This window comes from Haemorhous mexicanus, chromosome 1 (assembly GCF_027477595.1).
Source record: "Haemorhous mexicanus isolate bHaeMex1 chromosome 1, bHaeMex1.pri, whole genome shotgun sequence".
Lineage (NCBI taxonomy): Eukaryota > Metazoa > Chordata > Aves > Passeriformes > Fringillidae > Haemorhous > Haemorhous mexicanus.
The window spans coordinates 111,787,617-111,805,435 of record NC_082341.1 but is presented as its reverse complement, the minus strand read 5'-3'; the positions used below and the strand labels follow the sequence as shown (position 1 = coordinate 111,805,435).

The window sequence follows — 17,819 nt, the reverse complement described above, 5'->3', positions numbered from 1 at the left end:
GCTATTAATACCAAACAACTCTATAAAAGCCTTTGATGCCTTTGACAAAACCCCTTCCAAATCACAAAAAAAGCCCAACATTTCTAGAGAAATTAACATCACAGACTAGACTGCCTCTTTTTGGATTCTTGTTATACGAAGAGGGCATGAAGCTAGTTTGACAGTCTTAAAAAACTGTACTGAAAAAGACTGTAAAATTTGAATTCTCAGTTATGACAGAAGGGTTCTGTCAACTTGGAAGTATTAAAAAAAAAAAAAAGAATCCTCTCTCTTGAGATGATTAAAGCATTAGAATAAAAAATGAACCCCCCCAAGCTTGATTCAGTTGCATTACAAGACAAACATGACTCCCATTTTAAGCAATTAGGTCATTTTTTGGCTGCACAGCGTACCTTAAAAGTTATGTGGTTCACCACAAGATGAATGCTCACACAACTATGCACAGCAGTGTAGGACACAGGTAATAAGAAAAACCCACATTTCACCTATCCTACAGATAATGATTCTGCCCAGAGCTAACCACTGTGTTCCAATGCAAGCATGAAATGGAAAAGATGTGGTATGGTGGAAAAAAGGTACAGTTTTACACTTTGCTTCCATTGGTGAGCTGTCATTAACAGTTCACTAACAGAGCATAACCATAACTTATATGATATCGATATACCAACATAAAATAATCTAACAAATTAAAACAAAGAATTTCTGACTTTTTAACATATAAAAGTTAAATCCAGACAAATCACTGAGTTGATTTCCCAACATGAAAGTAGTCAGACCTATGACAGCTGTGGTAAACACTAAGAGACGGTAGTTCAGTATTGCCAGGAGAAGCTAATGTCATTTGGTCTGCCAACAACTTTATGATGAAACTATTTCTAATACATCCACGGGGGTGGAAAAGAAAATATAAAATGTGTTAAGCATGTGAGAAACCAACTTGCGTGGCATCATATGCTTCTTGTCAAACTGTTCCAGGAAGAAAAACACAAGGAATTTTTCTCCCATCCACCGATCAGAAATATTTGTCTCCTGGGTTTTTTTTCATGAAATTACACTCATTTCAATAATCTGGTTGCTATTGCTGTGCAGAAATATGATAAAAACAAAGAATGTATATAAATAAACAGAAAGACAATATACTTTAAAACACAAAATAATGGATCCAATAGCTCAGCAATGTCAGTAAATAGCAGTCACTGAGGTAGCATTTAGATGCTTGGAATTTTAACTAAAGACTTCAGGTGTATTTTTTGCTCAACAGAATAACCCAAATATATAGCATGTTCTGCAATTCTCTACTACCCACTTCAGCTCTCTGAGCTGCAGACAAGAAAGAAAGGGAACAGACACCACCTTCAGTTACAGCATCCAACCCAGTTATGCAGCTGCAGAATACATATTGAAACAAGGGAAAAAAGCTTCAAGAGGGAGGGAAAAAAATAACCACCACTAACAAAACTCTAGAACTGCATCAAAAATAGCAAGAAAACTCTTCTGCAACACAACACATAAAGTAGACAGAAATATCTCCCGAATTTCTGCTGACAAGAACCAAACATATTCTTGATGCCATAACTTGAAACAAGTCTGCATATCACAGAATGCATTATATCTCTGACTGAAAAATTTAAGTGTTATTTTAAATAATCTGAATGTTATTTCCCCATTTCCTTGCAGCTGATCAGCAGAGTTTGGTCTGTCTGCCATCTCTTGGTCTTCATTGATTTGGTAGAAACCTGAGATATGCTTCCACTTACTATATGACCTTGACCATGGTTTCTACAAACTTACAGATAAAAGGATGTTTTAAGATTGTGCAAGAGATGCAGGAATGTAAGAAAACATCAGAAACAGCTCTGCAGTTGAAAGGAAGGGTTTGTATCCAATACGACAGGACTACCCTCTTTGGCATGCAAGGACACACTGTGGTGACCAGAGCGTAAGAACTGATTCAGCAGTTCCATGTTCAGCACATTCATTTAAAATTGCTTTCATTGGCACTTTGTCACCTCCCTGAATTGTCATGAACGGAATACATATGGAACATCAGGATTTTCCCAGTGGCCTGGATTTAATAGCCTCTTTTATCTTGCAGGCCACAAAGCACACAGATGCTACCCCATCTCCATCCCAACTTCTCCAACACCTCTAAGATAACAAGTAAACTTGTCTAAGGAGAACCAGTTGAATATAATTATTGGTATGGAAAAAGAAAAAAAGCCATAATTTGCAGCAATCCATCTCATTTTTCACCACTCCCTACACAAAGGCGGAATACCTCTGTAAGTGTACCAGTCTTGGAATGTTTCAAATGGAACTGTGCTTACAGAACAATTATTTTTACTGAAAGCCATACGATTATTTTATTACCAAGTTTTACAAAAGAGACATGCTAAAATATATCTAAACATGAAAGCCACAGCACACCTGATAACTCTTGTTTTACAAACGAGAGCACAGCCAAGTAGACTTGACAGTCTGCTACAATTATTTGTCTTTGCAGACGATCTATCATGGATAGAGGAGATTTTCGTCCATCAACCTGTTTGGAATATACAAACACAAAGCACAGTAAAATATCAATGAAGATAATCCATGATACTTGTTTAAATCTGAGAAATTAAAAAATCCAAAATTAACTGCAAGTGGTAGTATTGCTACTAAAATAACTCAGCATTTTGAAGTTCAAAACTACACTAAAATTTCTCAGACAGATTATCAGGCAAAATCCTCCTTAACAGAGAAATTTTACACATACACTACCAGTTATTTTCCCCAAGGTTCTACAAATTGTCATAACAGATTTAAATTTTATTTAATTATTACTAAACGCGTAAGACATGATTAACATATATTAGACAGGAAGAGAACAGAAAAGGGTGTATGACAAGTGGCAGGGTAAATACAGTGCCTCTTAAGAGCAGAGAGTTAAGTACAACAGGTTCAACATTTTCCACCTAGCAAACGAAACACTGAAGAGAAATGGCTTCTTTTTCTGCTGTGTCACGCTTGGCAGGCTGCTCACTGGATGCTTCTACACAACTACTTTAACTTGTTCTGAATCTCCATGCTTTATTCTTCCTTTATTATTTAGAATGAAAAATCTAAAAAAGGAAGGAAAATTCCCTAGGAATATCCCTGGCTCTCAGCAATCTGCAGCCTCAATATCACAACTTTTGAACATTACTAGAGCATGGATGAATTAAAGTTAGCCTGAATTAGACAGACTTACCAGCTTCCCAAAATAATTTTAGTAGGTCATAAATTTGCATGTTCAGGAAACAATTACTAACATCAACAAAACCTGACATTTTAGAAGACACTTCACTCACCTGAGACTAAGTATTTTAGAACAATTAGGAAATACAAGTAAAATATTTGACTAAACTTCCAAATTTGTTATTAATCTCAATGGCTCTTCACATACCAAAAATCACCTTTTCAAGATATAAAGAGGACAGAAAGGAAGTTTCCAGAAAAATTTACTCAATACATAAATTATGTTCTTACATTCTTTTTAATTTTATTCTTGATTGTTTCTATAACTCCAGCTTCTTCACTTTCACAAAGTTTCTCTGTAGCCTTTAAGTCATCACATGCCAGTTGCATTTTCTCCTCTTCAAATGTCATCATGGCATTCTATTAAAAACCAAGCACATTTGAATGATAAAAACCACAAATACTTTTATTTCTACAAAAGCTGTAGGATAGTAAAACCAGACAATTAAACATTTTAAATAGAAGTAGTAATACGTTTACATCAGTGCAAACACTTCTAACAAAGAAACACCAAACTGGAAAATTGAGATCTTTACCAAGATTTCAAGACAATGAACTCAGAACACACTAAGGGAAAACCTCCATCTTAGACTTCATATACAATCAAACTAAATGCACTGTCAGATAACTTTAGGCAGAAGAAAAATTCCTATAATTCATTTTTAATTTTTGTTATGTAAGGCATGATTTGCATCTGTGCAGGTATCTGTTTTTATTCATTCATATAACTAATAGGCCCTCAAAGTCAGTAACAAAAAGCAGCTATTACATTCTTCAAAATAATAGCCACAGTCCCTCCATAGGTAAAAAGAAAAAGAAACCACATCTGACTCAAACTACTGCTGAACCAACAGAAAAAATAAATTTTCAGGACAAGTAACTTCTTTTCTTGGATCTTATTAAACAAAAGCTCTGAATGACACAGGCACACCAAGTGCTGCTGCTATATTTGGAACAGCTAAGCTAGATACTTTCAAGATCCTCTGATGCTGCACTGGTTCAGCACATCAATTCAGATAAGCAAGCCTGAGAGAGTCTCTCTTTCCTTTCTCCTCCACACCAACTTAAAAAGAAGCATATGCCCCAGGAGTTTTCCTAACCAGTGTATTTTTCCATATTGCATACTAGAGAGAATTCATATTTATTTCATTCACAAATCATGTATTTCTGGCATATTATAGTAAATTCTGTCTTTCAAAAGAGTATTACCATAGATAATTTCTGGTGAGATCTAAGATGAAGCAGCAAAGTCAGAATAAAGACAGTCTAAAAACAAGATCCAAACACTTTCTAATATACCTGCTCAGTTTTTATGCATGGCATTATAATTCCTAGTAAGTTACATTAAAAAAAAAAACATTTAACAAACCTAACTTGTTCATTGTGACTTTTTAGTAAATCAATATTCTCAGTTCTCATCTATCCAAAATGGAAGCAATGTGAATGGACTGAATTAACAACTTTCACCTACAAGTACGGATGGAGAAATCTTCAATAACAAAAGTTACCAGAAAAAACAGGCATTCATTAGTTTTATTTTAATCAAATAAATAAATAACTCCACTGCTCACTTAAGAGAACTTTTTATTATGGCTCTGTTAATGGAACACATAAATATTTAATACATTTAGGCTGAATAGCAGAACCGTTACTTTCTATTTAAACCACATGGGTAAACAAGCTCTACATAGCATAATGCCTCATTCTCCAGTTACTTTTAATTTATAAATTTGGGAAAAAAATAGTCTCAGAAATAGAAAAAAAATTAGAGTATTATGAACACATGTATACACATACAGCCATGACCCCAAGAGATGTATATTCTCTGATCTCATCTACTCACCAAAAAACTGACAAAACTGGCTCCAAAACTCATTAATGGGCTATGGTTCCTGTAAAGAAAACAAAAAATAGTTACTATATTTGTACATATTTCCTGTAATAAAGATCCATATTGAATTCCTTGGGTTTAGCTTGTATGCTTGTAAATAAGTCTTGGTGAGTGTTTTGTTTCAAGTTACAAAGATATCTGCAAAACATAATGGAAACAGAAAACCAAAAAGCTTCATATTTTTACTATACTGAATACATCTTAAAAAAATAACTTTTCAGTATTACAATGCAGCGTATTTTAATTACATATTTTAAGAGAAACCACACCCATCAAAATACATTCAGTTCACGTCAAAAGAAAAAGCTACAAAGAATTAAAAATCTGCCAATTCTACTCTCCTCTTGTGACTCACCACAACGATTTTGTCCTAGAAGACAAATGTTAACTGGTTCTATTAAGAGAGTCCCATTTCCAACGGTTTCTATGAATTTAAGTTAACCTACCCACTAAAAAAATGCATCTACTACATAATGAAGTTGTTGTAATACAAGGTTCTTAAAAGGCTTACGGTTTTGTAGCTGTTTTGTTTTAAGCTCAGAATCCATATATTTCTACCCTGTGTGGATCAGCTTTAAGATGCTTCAACCTATCCTGTTCACAGGGCAATTCCCATGGGTGAAATCACAGCTAGATCAAAAAATTCAGGCAACCAAAACCATGGTAATACATCAGACAGGTTTCATGAGGCTACAGTAATGCCACACAGAAGGCACTTAAAAAAAAAAAAATGTTAGGACCTCAGTGGTACCAGTGATTCACATTATTCAGTGGTGAGCTGCCAGATTATATAAAAACACAGACTTCCAGGATTTAAGAAGTATAATTGGGGCTACAGAAACATATATTGCTACAGCAAAGCACCCAATTTGTTTTCAACTCTATTCTACAAGCATTATATTAAAGCGGAGTTTTAAAATAGCAGAGATATTTGAAAAACATGGAGAAAGAAGTGTGTTGTTAAAACAAAATTTCCAGTAGCGAACCTGTATTATACAATACAAGAGTAGTTTGCCTGTTTGGTGTTGTTTTTTTAAAAGAAGCAGTCAGCAATGTTTCCCCCACATACCTTTTCTCACTTTTGATTTAGCATAAATATCTAAAAGCAAGACCATGAACAAGAATAATGAGAAAGAAAAACAGGGAAGACAAACAAAGCATGTTGTAACAGGAAAAACCCTCCCTTTTTATACACACTGCTCAATTCTGTAGATACACCTAAATGCAAGATCAATACAACTTGTCACATTTTCCAATTATTTTTTCCAAAGGAAAAATAGGTTGAGTACTTCCCCCTTTCATAGCAGGCAACAAAGAACAGCTGCCAGCAAATGTCTCTGCTTCTCAGTTCTCCCAGCACCTATGTTACACAGGGCAGCAGCAATCAGCCACACAAACTGCACTTGCTGCAGCTGGCACTTCCAGCATGAACTCCTGCTCCAGAGGGCACATGGCTCCCTCATAATCCCTTTCTCAGCTCATGAGATATGTGGAACCATCCAGCAGCCAGTCCCAGCACATACTCCCATACTCCCAAGCACAACCTTCACCACGCATTCCAAGGTCACACCTGCATTGTCAACACCCAACTGATCTAAAACTGCAGAACAGATCAACACAACACCACAAAGATTGTTTTATGCCTGTAAGTATGAAGCTGCATTTACATCACCTTTCAAAGAAGCTCAGAAATAAAGCAAATGTTTTGTTTTTATGTTTCCTTAGACCCACTTACACAGAACACAAGCAGTTCTGGGGGGTTAAAAAACAGTAATGTTAAAAACTGAGATAGTTAACTATATTTGAGAGCCAACTGCTCTTTAAAGAGTACAAAATATACAGAAGCAATGAAAATTTGCCCAAGTATTCCAATGTATATTTGTCTGAGTACAGCTGAGTTTTTTCCCCAAGTACATACTTATCTTTTTCATCTGACCTTTCAAAACTGCTTCCACACTTGCACTCTTGACACTCATTGCTACTTCTGTTCCCAATTCATCCCCCATGATCATAGATAAAACAACAAAAAAATCAAGAGCCACTTTATTATTCCATTCTGAAATTATCAGTAGCTATAATACATGAGGTAAATGTCACAGATCAGTTCTTTTTAAGTTTCACTCACTCAATCTATAAAAAGCATTGCCATTACAGCACATATGGGCTGTAGCACAAAAGGACCCTGAAGCAAGGAAACACGATGCATAATATTATCCTGTGTCTGGGAGATGGCTCTGTTGAGACCATGGAGTTTGGCAATCAAAACATCAAAACTTTACTGTAGGAGTCCCCCACACAGAGTTTGTGTCATCACCAAGGAAAATAAGGAACACTTCTAGCACATTCCTACATAGTCACTGGGTAGAAACTATAATTGCAGCTTTATGGAAGATCATTTAGTGAGGTAATTTCACTGTTTAAAACACAATTTTCAATAACAACCGTGTTATGTGCTCAGTCTTTGTGAGTATTATGTTGACTGAAGAACTCTTCAACAGTTTAAGGTCATCTTTTCCTTGAGAGCTAGGAAAAGTTTCAAATGGCACAGTACTGTCCCAGTAAAAACTGAGGTGTGACTAAGGATGACAGTAGGTTTCTGGGAAAAACACAATCCCACAGAAAGCTCAAGCTCCTTCTAAGTGACCTTCAGCTTCAGACATGACGTTTCATCCTATCTGACAGACAACTCTAAAGTTGTTAAGAAACAAAAAAATGAAGCAGCACTTGAGAAGATACTAACAGCAAACCAAGGGCTGCATCAACGCTGACAGGAGCTATGGAACCGAATACAAATTAACACTGGGACAATGCACTACCCAAGTTGTCTTCATGACTTTGAAAGCAATAACCTCCTTTAAGTAAAGAAAAATCTCAAGACTTTTAATTAGCTCAAAGATGAAAGGAAAAAAAAAATCAGTCTCCAGACATATTTTGTAAAACACAGTTTGCACTTCACCTGGGAAACTAGGACTCAGAAGGTATCTTTTTTATAAGAAACTATGCTATTAACACCATTACTACAAGACACCACAGTAAAAGGTCCTACATATCAATAAAGCTGGCATGTGTAACTAAACTTAGACCAAAAACTTAAGAGCACTGAAGTAGAACTTTCTTCCAGACATATAAACTAGCATTACACAAGACATGGCTTTTCCCAAAAAACTCTGACTGATTTGCCTCATTTCATAGCATATATTTAAGGTATTAACTCACTTTCAGAAGAAAAGTGTCCACTATGCTCCATTTTCACACATGATGATAACATTCAAGGGTTTTAAGCTTTGGTTTAATAATGCTGAGATAATACAGCCCAGTTTCACAATTAAAAAATACATCAGAACTGAAGTACATAAAAACAAACAAAAAAAAAATCAATTACTTCTCAGTATTTTCTTTTTCCTACAGCTATTTCCAAGGCAGTATTTCACTTCTTCACATCAGCTTCTAAGGCTACTACAGTCTAGCTCAGGTATAAATTTAGAGTAATGTAATTAACTTGCCAACACTTCCTCACTGTTTTTCTAGTCATTGCTACTTTAACCACAGTCCATCAAGAATTCCAGCCATCATGCTGAGAGTGATGCTCAGGTTGAAACAAAACTAATTAATTCTGTCCACAAAGTGAAAGAATAAAGCAAAATGGCACAATTCATCTAAGTTCACAGATAAATATAGAAGCAGGAACTGAATATTTTAAAACAAGGCATAAAATATGTAAATAGAAAGGTAAGGAATTTACTGCAACAACATTCAAATCCTTTGGTCATTATTCCATCATAGATTATTTTAAAATGTGTTCTAGAAATTGTTTGTGAGACTACAAACATGACAGAGGCACGTATGTACACCTCTCATCCAATACTGGTAAATGAAATACCCATGGTAATAAAAGTGTCATGGAAGCATTACTGTATTATATCACACTGAGAACTGCAAATATCAGATCCAGGTTTAGTTTACATTCCATAATCAGCCCAAATTGTTTTGCTAAATGAATCCTCAGCATACATTTCTATTTTTACTAGAAATACACAACCAAAAGAGAAATTCAGGAATATAAAAATAATTCTGTGGCCCTGCTCTATCCAGTTTTTATCTGATTTGTTTTGTCCTCCTGCAAATTAGTGGGAGATTGTTTTGCTCTAACTTCAAGCTGTGAACTTTAGACACACAACATCAAAACACTGGAGATTATGAAAAGAATTTTCAATTGTATGTTTTATTTGAAATCTAGTTACAAAGGTGAGAAACATGCTAGTTATATCAGCAGATTTGTACTAACTCTCCACTTGCATTCTCGAAATCTGTCAGAATTGGGGACTTAAGCAAAACCTTTTTTTTCCAACCTGACCGAAATCACTTTCCACAACCAACTACAGCAGCTTAACTGACATCACGTAACTTCTTCAATACCTCAAAAATCCTGAAGTAGATTAAAACAAAAACGTATCTATCCTATCACAACAGCCTGAAATATTTTACCAGAAGCAGCAGATCAATGAGTGGGTGCACTAACATGAGTAAAAAGTCTTTAAAGCATTTGCATTTTTCACAGAATTAATTTAGTAAGATGTGCTTACTATCACACCTCTTCTGCCATTTCCAAACCTGACTTCTAACCTCTGAGTTATAAACCCAGATTTTAGTTTAGTTTTCTGTCATCCTCCCTTGGACTTCTAGCCACCAGATACTGCTCCATATGACACACAGATCTCTCAACCTCCTTCTACCCTTTCTACCACTTCCTCTGGCAACACCACCCGTCTTTGTCAAGAAGTCCACAAAAGTGATCATCTCTGCATACCCAGCTCCTGGAAGATTTAAACTGCAGAATGCTTAAAATATTTCTAATCTATCCAAATAGCCAGAAAAACTGATGCTGGTTTTATGTGCAATGTTATTACTATTACTCTGCCTGGCACTGAGCAATGAAATCTCACCTCACTGGGGTACGCATTTAGAATACTGCTACTAAAAATCACTTCCCTTACAAATAACACCCTTTTCTATACATCCATCTAGCAGCTGCTCCTCTGCCCAAGGCTGCAACAAACAAAAGCACACAGGGTTGCTAGCAGGGCACTCAGGATTTATTCTCACGCTGCCAATCCAGATGCTATCATCCTTTGCCCAACCAAGTGACGTCAGCTCCCGCGCTGCTGGCCTTATCTTTAGAGAAGCTGCTGCAGCATCTACTAAATCACTTCAGTTTTGCTCTTAAGGTTCCTTTGCTGAGGTATATAAGCAGTGGTTAGACAGCCCATACATGGGTCATAATCTACCTACTGATCAATACTGGCTTAATGTCACCTTGCCTCAACTTGCATTTGGGTCAAAAGTATTTCGGGCCACAGAGCATTTTAAGTTGGTAATATGAGGTTCAAATGCCTATTCATAATGGACTTCTGGTCCATTACTAAGTTTGCGTGTCTGTTAATACACATGATATAGCATGTTACCTTTCAATTAATTTCAGGTTTTTTAAGCAACCATAGTAAGCTTTTCCCCATTTGCCCCAGCTTCCAGGTCTCCACGTTCTGCTTTACCCTAGCAGGCTGAACATCATGTTTTTCTACACTAGCCCCATTCTTTAAACCTTTACACATTTTGTCTTATAATCACATTTCTCTATATAATCTTCAATTTCTTCTGTGGATATGACCTTACTGTATACATTTTACTTGTCATTTTGTACCACTTATCTGTCCATTAAGAAGCTGGAAATTTTACCAAGCCTTCTCAGATGTTAAAATCATTCATGCAGAGTCAAATGTCTCTTGGGTAGGAGACAGAAGATTGTTGGATTTCTTGTGACATAATAGCCCTGATCTTATGATTTATGCCCTCGCAGTCAGGAGGGCCAACCATGTGTCCTGGGGTGCATCAGGCACAGAGCTGTCATCCAGTCAAAGGATGCAATTGTCTGCTCTGCACTGGGGCAGCCTCAGCTCATGTTCTGTGCAGTTTTAGGCACCACAATATAAGAAAGACACAAGGCCACCAGAGAGCATCCTAAGGAGGGCCACAAAGGTGGTGGTGAAGGCTGCTGAGGGGAAGTCATATGAAGAGTGGCTGAGTGACTGGAGGAGACAGAGAGGAGACCTCACTGCAGTCCTGTTGAGGGGAAGAGGAGGGGCAGACACTGATCTCTTCTCACTCAAGACCAGTGACACGCCTCAAGGGAATGGCACAAAGCTGCATCAGGGTAGGTTTAGGTTAGGTATAGGAAAAGGTTTTTCACCCGGAGGATGCCTGAGCACAGGAACAGGCTCCTCAGGGCAGTGGTCACAGCACCAAGCCTGACAGACTTCAAAAAGTGTTTTGGACAATGATCACAGGCATACAGGATGATTCTTGGAGTTGTCCTGTGCAGGGCCAGGAGTTCAAGGAATTGGTCCTGATGAGTCCCTTCTAACTCGGGATAATCTGTGATTTGACAATTTACGTTGTGAGTCAACATTCAGTGAAAAACTCCTGGCTATATTTAACACAGTCTTCTCTTAGCTGGAGGAAGTTTTTAAAACATTTTTGAATTGCAAATGCTCTTAAGAAGTGAAGAATCAGCAAAAAAAAACCAGTTCTTTTGACAGTTTCTTTCCTTCTTATATGTCTAGAAATGAACAAAGCTAAAAGGGGAAAAAGAATATTCCAGTTCAGCATTCCTTCTAGTGTCAGGGTGGATCACCAAACTAGTACCATCCTGATGCTTGAGGGCTCCATCTTCACTGTCTATGTCCTTGGTTAACCTCCATACCTCTTGCAGCTTCCATAGACACTCAAAAGTTTAAACAGATGGGAACTAGGACAGAGTCAGCACTGTTCAAGCTGAATACAAAGATTGATATCTGTCAGTTTCAAATATGAGTTAGCTCTGAGGGAACCTAGTGCTTGTTCCTGAGGGAACAAGCACTAAGGACAGTGGTGCTGTCTAGTAAAGATCTACAAAAATACCACATCCACTGGTATTTGATTCATGATCAGAATGTCATCACCACCAGCAGGTAAAGGATCTGGACTTCTAAAAAAAATAAACTTGTGAAAAAGCATATGCAGATATACATGCTACATGTAGATGATTTTTCAAACCCTACTATGTTCCCTCAAGTATAATTTAAAACAATAATACTCCCAAACAACACCTGACAAATCATTAAGTGCTTTAGTGTGATAGTCAACAAAGTTCCAACTACATGTTGTGTCTGGCACACAACTGAATATTCATCTTCTTCAGATCCTCTATAGATATGTATATGAGCTGTAACCACCAGAACACAAAACACCACTCTCCCATGTCCAATACAGAAATCATGATTCTGTGGCACATAACTTCAAAGTACCACCACTCTTAATAGGCAAGACTTTACTGGTGTTGATATGTGTATGAAGCATAGCTGCAATCACAAAACTGGCATCCTCAAGGACTGCATTATGAACAGCTTTCAAATATAACTGATTCTGGGCTCAGCAGTCAGCTTTCTTTTGACAGTTTCTTTCTTATATGCTTAGAAATCCTCAAAGATACAAGAGGAAAGAGAATATTCCAGTTCAATACTCAGTACTTTCTGGAAGATGCAAAAATGCAGAAGAGCAAAGAAAAATACATGCTGCCTGTTTTAGAGACAAGGTTGCCTATTGTCCCATAAAGACAGAAGTATTAATTTGAATTCTTCACAAGATCTTTCAGGTGGAAAATGAATTTAAAATTGAAGTAACAAAAAGCAGAATCAAAACCAGCAGTTTCTAAGAAATGGTTTTAGGTGGTTTAAGTGATGTGGCTACTGAAACGGAAGTTTTGCTGAGTATCTATCTCCATTCTTCACTTCTACAATTCATTAATAACTGCTAAGCTTCTGAAACAGAGATAAACTACCTGCATAGGCAGTAGTTTAGAATTAACACTTTCTACAAGAAAGGTCACCTGAAATACAGACAACACACACTCATATCAAGTTTAAAAAGCTGCATGCCATCAGACATCTTTGACCTCTAGTACCATTAACTACAAACATTGATATTAGATTATGGAGACTTTCTAAACCCTCCCTGTTTGGCTTACCAGCCCCAGTTAGGATGAACCCATCCTACTGCATAATTCCAAGCACAGACCTACAAAAAACTCACACTCATTAAGACTGCGTGCAAGCCAACATATAATAGCACTGCTTAAGTCCTTGTAAAAAGAACACATTCAAGACAACCACAGAACCAAAAAATCTTGGGAAAAACAAGTAGCCCTCGCTGCAAATGTCTCCAGAATTCAGGTTGATAAGAAGTTGAGCTTAATTTGCTGCATCCTCTCTCCAATTCAATAAGGGTTTATTAGTTCACAGCAAGAGGAAACCTGCTACAAATTCTGGGATGAAGGACAAAGTTTTTAAATTACTCTGAAAATCTCCAGCCCAAGAGAGCAATTATCAATTTATGAACCAAAAACTATCAATATTTTGAAGGGATTCCTATCTACTCCTTGCAGGGGGTATTTAAAAGCCACAATCAGAAAGTACACTGAACTCAAGAGGCATTTCTTGATAAAATCAAACAAAGAAAAGCCTGTAGCTGGCAAAAAAGATTGGCAAGTTTCTGCATTTAACATATCTTCAGTAATAAAATCTTCCAAATTACCAAGAGAAATTTGCAGAAGAAATCATTATTCACCCTTTCAAGGGAGGATTAAACTGCATTTTGAGAACAGGAATCTTAACAATTTTACTCCTAGTACTACTTTAAAATGTAAGAAGCATCATGTATTTAGAATTCCTAGACTACTTCCAGATTCACACTACTGAGAGAAAGCAATGGCAGAGCACAAGCAAAAGTGGAGGAGAGGAAACCACACTGAGTACTCCTTAACTGGCACCTTAAAAAAAATTACACAACACAAAAGCATGCAACCAAAACCAACAGGTTCCTTAGATACACAGAGCAACTGAGGGCTTCAAAAGAAACAAATATTTAAGAAGTAACTCATAGGGAGCAACTTTACATGACATAGACATGACAATTACACACAGGGTTTAGTGGTGGTCTTGGCAGTGCTGGATTAAGAGGTGAACTTCATGCTTATGCATGTGAGGAATGCAGAACTGGACCTTGCTTGTCACCTGCAATATTCCAGTTAGTTCTACACAACAGTATTTTGTGTAACATAGCAGTATATACTAGAGACAAAAATGACATGCTTAATATTAACCTGTTGCAGGTACACAATAAAGTGTTATTCCGTTGTCGCTGTTATTAAGTGGAACGTTCTTAACCTATCTCAATCCCTGCACTCCCCTTCCAACTATCCTTTCTGTAAACAAGATTTAAATACATAAGTACATCATCACTATGAAGTTCTATTTTAAGTCAACCAAAGCCTTTTTTAATCATACAGACAACAGCACGATAGTGCATATTAATTATTTAAAACATCTGCGCAATTACAGCAGCTCAAGCTCAAGTGGAAGACATTAGTCCTAAGAAACGAAGCAAGGACAGGTAGGGGCAACCTTTTCTTTAAGCCTGACTTACACAGCTGCACTAATGCCACTCCTACCAGATGCCTACTTAACGCAGAAACCTAGACATGATGTATGTGGGGATTATGAACATAATCTTATAGCTCAAAGATAATCACAGTAGCACTCACAGACCTTTTGTTGCTATCTGTTTTGTGCGCTGAAGACCGCATCAGACCACACACGAGCACCAGAGCAAAAACCCCCCAGGACACATCTCCAGCCACACGTGTGTGTTTACACATACACAACAGCCAAATGCAGACAGTGCTACCGAGGGACCCCTGCTCAGCCCTTCTCCATCCCTCCAACAAGGTGCCAAACACCCCCCCACCACAGCACAGCACAGCACAGATCACCCCTGAGCCCTTATGGCCAAGAATCCTGGGATGCATTAGGGAGAGCAGTGCCAGAGTTTGAGAGATGTGATCCTGCCCTTCAACTCAGCCCTGGTGAATTCAGGGCACATCTGAGGTGTCCTGTTCTGGCTCCCTGAGTACAAAGGGGCTATGGAGCTCCTAAAGCAGGTAGAGTAGAGGGCAACAAGGATTACTGGGGGACTGGAACACCTCCCTTATGAAGGATGGCTGAGGGAGCTGTGCCTGTTCAGCCCTGAGAAGAGATGACTGAGAGAGGACCTCGTCAACGTGTATAAATATCCAAAGGGAGGGTAAGGGAGGGTGTCAAGAGGATGGAACCAAGCTCTCCTCGGTGGTTCTAAGCAGAAGGACATGAGGCAATGGGCACAAACTGATGCACAATAAGTTCCACCTGAACATGAAGAGGAGCTTCTTTACTGCGTGGGTGGGTGACCCTGCATGGGAACAGACTGCTCAGAGATCTTGTCGAGTCTCCCTCATTGGAGATATCCAACAACGGTGTGGGGACAAGCTTGCGCCATGTGCTCTAGGATGACCCTCCTTGAGCTGGGTGGCTGGACCAGATGACCCACTACGGCCCCTTCCAACCTGACCCACTCTGTGATTCTGTGAAACACGCGGGTCCCTTCCCCATGAGAGCGCTGACCGAGGCAGCGACCGGCAGCACCGATCCTTGCCGCTCTGAGGGGCCGGGCAGGGCGAGGCTGCCTGCGCCAGGGCCCCCTGCGCGCCCCACGGCCCCGCCGCCCGCTCACCGCCCGCCCGCGGGGGCGGAGGGGGCCGCACCGCGGGAAGGGGCCCGGCGAGCGGGCGGCGGAGGGGTGGCCGAGACTGACCTGTATTTCTTGAAGAGCTGGTCGGACTCGCGGAAGCCGTTGTTCAGCAGCATGTTGATACCGGCCAGCGCCAGCTCCGAATCCTCGATGGGTAACGGCGCTTCCCCGTCCTCCCGTTGCTCCGAGCCGGCCATGACGATGAGGAGGCAGCGGGACCAGCCGACCCTCCCCTACCTTACTACCTACGTACGTACTTACCTACCTACCCAAGTGCCTACCCGCCCACCCCTTCCCGGGCAGCCCGGTGCCGCCTCGGCGTGCCTACGGGACAAGCCGAGAGCGCCCGGTGCTCGCGGAGGCGCGAACTCGGCGCTGCCGCAGCCGCTCCGCACCCGCGAACGCGCCGAAAGCGGCGGCGCCTGCCCCGCGCCCCAGCGCGCAGGCGCCGCCACGAGGCCGCGCAGGCGCGGGACCGTTGCCGGGTGAGGGGCCGGGGGCGCAGCGGTTGCGGGGCGGCTCCTCCTGTGGCCGGGCTGCACTGACGGCCGTGCCCGCGGAGCCTTCCGCCGCATTTCGCGGAATCATAGACTGTCGTGGTTTGGAAGAGATGCATGGGGGTCTTTGCGTTCAACTCCCGTCATTGCATAGACACCCCAGAAATCTCACTACACGCTTGAGGGCATTGTCCAAAGACTTCTTGAACTCTGGCAGGCTTGGTGCTGTGACCCCTTCCCTGGAGAGCCTGTTCCAATACTCAGACACCCTCTGGGTGAAGAAACTTTTCACAAAATCACAGAATGAACTAGGTTAGAAAAGACCTTTGAGATCATCAAGTCCAGCCTATGACCCAACATCTCCTCATCAACTAAACTGTAGCACTGTGTCCAGTCTTTTTCCAAACAAATCCAAGGACGGTGGTGACTCCACCACCTCCCTGGGCAGAGGATTCCAGTGCCTACTCACTCTTTCAGTGAAGAATTTTTTATTATAATATCCAACCTAAACCTCCCCTGACATAGGTTCATTCCCTCAAGTCCTGTCGCTGGTCACCAGAGAGAAGAGATCAGTATCTGCCCCTCTGCCTCCCTTCACGAGGATGTTGAAGACTGCAATGAGGCCACCCCTCAGACGCCTCCTGGCTGAACAAGCAAAGCGACTTCAGCTGCTCATCATATGGCTTCTCCTTCAGACCCTTCACCATCTTCGTTGCCCTCCTTCCAACACTCTCTAATAGCTTAATGTCTTCCTTACATTGTGGCACCCAAAACTGCCCCCAGCACTCGAGGTGAGGCTGCCGCAGTGCAGAGCAGAGCAGGACAATCCCCTCCTAATGCCCGGCTGGCAATGCTGTGCCCAATGCCCCCAGGACACGGCTGGCCCTCCTGGCTGTCCGGGCACTGCTGATTCTGCCTGCGGCTGCTGTACCCCCAGCTCTGGGGATGGCACGGTGAGCACCAGCAGGAGAGAGGCACGCACTGATGCCTGGCTTAGCGGCGTCCATGTGGGGAGCTGCCCCTGCCTCTGTGCCGCCCTTCCCTCCCCATCCTCACACCTCACATTGCTTTGCTGTCAGGCACCACACGGGCAAAGGTGGCTGCCACCCATCCTCCTTCCCTCCACAATCCTGTGGCTTCTTGCAAAATCCACTGTGGTTTTTAATGGGTGGGTTGTAGCAGCTGGGGCTGCAGCCAGACCTAGAGTGTGAAGAAGAGAAGTCCAAAGTCCTTCTCTACAGATAATGCAGCTTTCAATTTCCAGAGAATTGATTTTTCTTTTTTCTTTTTTTTTTTTTTTAAATTAGTGGTTTTATTCAGTGACTGCAGTCACTAGGACAGAGAATAAAAGTTCCTTTTTCATACAATGGTGACTTTTTGACCTCCCCAGTGCAAGTCTGGGAAACAAGGGTTTCTAGGAATTTGCTCCCTGTCTTGAAACATACCTTCATGATTAGCAATGTGAACTTACCTGTGATGCTGACAGCAAAAATCAG

The 17,819-nt window shown here is 40.3% G+C and overlaps 1 protein-coding gene across 2 annotated transcripts in view; it reads right to left on the bottom strand.

Moving 5' to 3' along the window:
• Positions 1-16,237, bottom strand: part of TTC39C (tetratricopeptide repeat domain 39C) — a 37,606-nt gene extending 21,369 nt beyond the window's left edge. The window contains exons 1-4 of one of the 2 annotated variants that reach the window (XM_059859390.1): positions 15,890-16,237; positions 5,123-5,171; positions 3,511-3,639; positions 2,428-2,542 (exon numbers count right to left, since the gene is read on the bottom strand). In XM_059859390.1, the coding sequence (XP_059715373.1) occupies positions 2,428-2,542; positions 3,511-3,639; positions 5,123-5,171; positions 15,890-16,023 (427 nt within the window). In that variant the 5' untranslated portion in view covers positions 16,024-16,237. The remainder of the gene's footprint in view (positions 1-2,427; positions 2,543-3,510; positions 3,640-5,122; positions 5,172-15,889) is intronic. The other variant, XM_059859380.1, reaches the window with a different exon arrangement.
• Positions 16,238-17,819: the final 1,582 nt, after the last annotated feature.